Genomic DNA, 3058 nt, shown 5'->3' on the forward strand with positions numbered 1-3058 from the left:
TGATGAAGAATACTGTTTGTCACTCATCAAGTCCATGCCTCAGAGACTGCAGCTGTTAGAAAAGACAAAGGTGGTTCAACTAAATACTAGTGATGTGTTGGAGTCTTCTTTTGTTTCTTTGTTTTCCACAATTCCATCATTTTTGCCAGGGGTTGTATTTATTTATTTGTTTATTTATTATTATTATTGTTATTATTTTATCTGTCCCTGCTGAAGAAAAGCCGCCCTGCCGCCACCATGCTGTGTTCAGGGTGCTGTGTTCCTGCATGTCTTGTAGGATGTTGTGTTTGGAGAAAATCCTTCTGAAGCTGAACTATTTTCCAACATGTCCACATGTGGACAGCAAAGACAGAAGGTCTGAGAGGAGAGCTGAGGGAAGACATCCATGTCAGATCAGAGAAATACCTTTAAACTGWGGAGGAGGTGTCAGATTGTTGTTTTTAAAAACCATGAACATTAACATCACAATGATGGCGTCAAACTGTAGCAGATAAAAGAACAGAGCAGGAAATCAYTGTGGACCTGATTTCACTGACCTCGTTGGTGTTCAGGTGCGATCTCTGCAAAGCTTCGACAGTCGAAACCTGCAGGGGGAAAATAAAATCACAATTTAATTTTCAAGAATGAAAACCACGTTTACTGAGAGTTTTGGCAGCTTGGTCTTCAATTTACAAACTTCTGCCATCACCACATTTAATGGGATTTAAAAGTTATACTTTTTGAAATTGTCAAACGTCAGATAAAACTATTTAATTTTAGTCAAAAGTTCCAATTTGTCAGTAAAATTTCTTGTCAGGGGATTACATGTTCGAAAAAACAAAACCAGAAACAGAGAAAAATCAACAAAATTGAATAATTTCCTGTAAAATATTTTTAAAATGATTGTTTTATTGAAGAGATTAAAGTGAAGTTAGGATTAGGTGACTTTTTGTTTCTACCTGGAGCACTGATCTCATGTTTTATATTGTTTTGTTTTTATTTTTTATTTTTGGCCTGTATTTGGTTTTTGCTCTTTTGTAAAATGATTTATTTCCTCCTTCATAAACTTAATAATAAATCTAAATCGTGTTTCACACTGCAAAAACTGTCCACCTAACCAAGTTTTAAAATCTTATATCAGCCAAAAAGTCTTTTGATCTTGTTTTCAGACTGATTTACTAAACAAGAACTGATTGTGTAAGAATAATCATCTTGTTTTCAGAATGTGTAAGATTCTTGAAATAAGAAAAAAATGAGTCAAATCAAGTATTTCAAGAATCTTACCAAGTAAAATGTTTTTACTCCGCTGGCAGAAATGTTTGACTTAATTAGAGTCAAATTTTCAGACTAACAAGACAAATAATCTTAGACATTCTGAAAACAAGATGATTATTCTTACACAATCAGTTCTTGTTTAGTAAATCAGTCTGAAAACAAGATCAAAAAGACTTTTTGGCTGATATAAGGTTTTAAAACTTGGTTAGATGGACAGGTTTTACAGTGCAGTAAATGTCTGAATGTGTGGAACTTAACAGGCCTTAAATTTATCAGGTAAAATGATTTGATCTGAAACTAAATTCTGATGAAATCATCAGTTTYGGCTTCCCGACCCTGCAGATCAAGCTGCAGTGAGTTCATAACCTGATGTAAAACCAGGAAATGGGTGCTGCTGCTGCTCCTGCCACCTCCTGACCTCACCGTTCATGTCGACGGCCTGCTCGCAGGAGAAGAAGATCCCGGTGTGGAACCTCCTCATGATGAACTTCTCCTCTCCCGTCTCGAAGATGTACTGCACCTGTCGGCTGTCGTTCAGGTTGGAGCTGTTGAAGCGGATGCAGTACAGCTGCTTCTCCTGCACGGGCGGTCCCGTGCAGAAGGGCTTGGCCACCTTCCTGGTGCCCTCACACCAGTAGCTGGTGGTCACCGCCGACACGGCGAAGGCTAGAGCCACGAAGTTGAGGGTGAGAGCCAGGGACGCCCGCCGCCGGTGCTCCAGCCCCATGGTCCGGGCCGGGGCCAGAGGACTCGAAGGGGAAAGGCGGCTAATCCTGGCTTTCAGTTTGCAGCCGCGGGGTTTTTCCTCCCAGCAGATCTGTCAAATCTTCATAATCTTGTTGCGTTTGGGACTCCTTTTGGGTGAGAAACGGCAGCATCCCTCCTCCAGCTCGGCTCTTCTCTGAACCTCCACAGAAATCCATTTCTGCCTCCGTCTCTTCGGAGCTGCTGCCCTCCTGACTWCATCCCATCCGTGCCACAGATCTGTTCAGGCCGGATCACTCATTGCAAACCATAAATGATGCTGCAGGTTTGTTTTGAGCCTTTCTGAGCTGAGATTTAATCCAAACAAAGCTGACGGACAGCCAGCGCTCCCAAACCCACTGCAGCCGCAGGCAGAAGATCAAGTGCCTGTTTTACTTTGAGCAATGACATAATGTGCGCAGTCTCATCTGAAAATCCATCAATAATATCTCTCTCTCTCTSTGTGTGTGTGTGTGTGTGTTTGTCTACTTGTTTCTACTACAGAGTGAGGACCATTTGCACCATAGTTACTCTCAAAGTGACCTCTTCAGTGTCCTCACTTTGTTTGCAGCTCTGCTGTGCTTTTCTAGTTAGGTTTACAGGTATGGTGTGAGTTAAGTTCTGGTTCAGGTAAGAATTAACTGTGGACCAGTAATGGTTAATTTTAAGGAAAATGTCTGGGTCAGGCATAAATGCAGTTACAAAAATGACTAAAAGTCAATACAAAGTCCTCAGTTTGATGCAAAAACAAGGATGTGTGTGTGTGTGCCCATGTTTTTGCTACTTGGTGGGGATGATTTCTGCAGCCTTATGGGTACAAATGCTCCTTGTAGGGACCAAAGCCCATTCCCCATGTCTTCGGAGGCTGATTTTGGGAGGGGGTTAGGTTTAGCATCAAGGTGTGAATTGAGTTTAGGTTAATTTTAGGGTAAATGGTCAGGGTTAGAATATAAAATTTCAAAAAAATGAATGGAAATCAATGGAAAGTCGCACAAGGATAGAGAAACATAGTAGTGGTGTGTGTGTGTGTGTGTGTGTGTGTGTGTGTGTGTGTGTGTGT

General features: G+C 41.3%; 1 protein-coding gene across 1 annotated transcript in view; it reads right to left on the minus strand.

The window, feature by feature from the left end:
- LOC106536737 (germ cell-specific gene 1-like protein) overlaps positions 1 to 2384 on the minus strand; it is a 6914-nt gene extending 4530 nt beyond the window's left edge. The window contains exons 1-2 of the mRNA XM_014034057.1: positions 1678 to 2384; positions 537 to 584 (exon numbers count right to left, since the gene is read on the minus strand). Coding sequence (XP_013889511.1) covers positions 537 to 584; positions 1678 to 1981 — 352 coding nt within the window. The 5' untranslated portion in view covers positions 1982 to 2384. The remainder of the gene's footprint in view (positions 1 to 536; positions 585 to 1677) is intronic.
- Between the last annotated feature and the right edge of the window lie 674 nt (positions 2385 to 3058).

The sequence above is a fragment of the Austrofundulus limnaeus genome, unplaced genomic scaffold, assembly GCF_001266775.1.
Source record: "Austrofundulus limnaeus strain Quisiro unplaced genomic scaffold, Austrofundulus_limnaeus-1.0 Scaffold1952, whole genome shotgun sequence".
Lineage (NCBI taxonomy): Eukaryota > Metazoa > Chordata > Actinopteri > Cyprinodontiformes > Rivulidae > Austrofundulus > Austrofundulus limnaeus.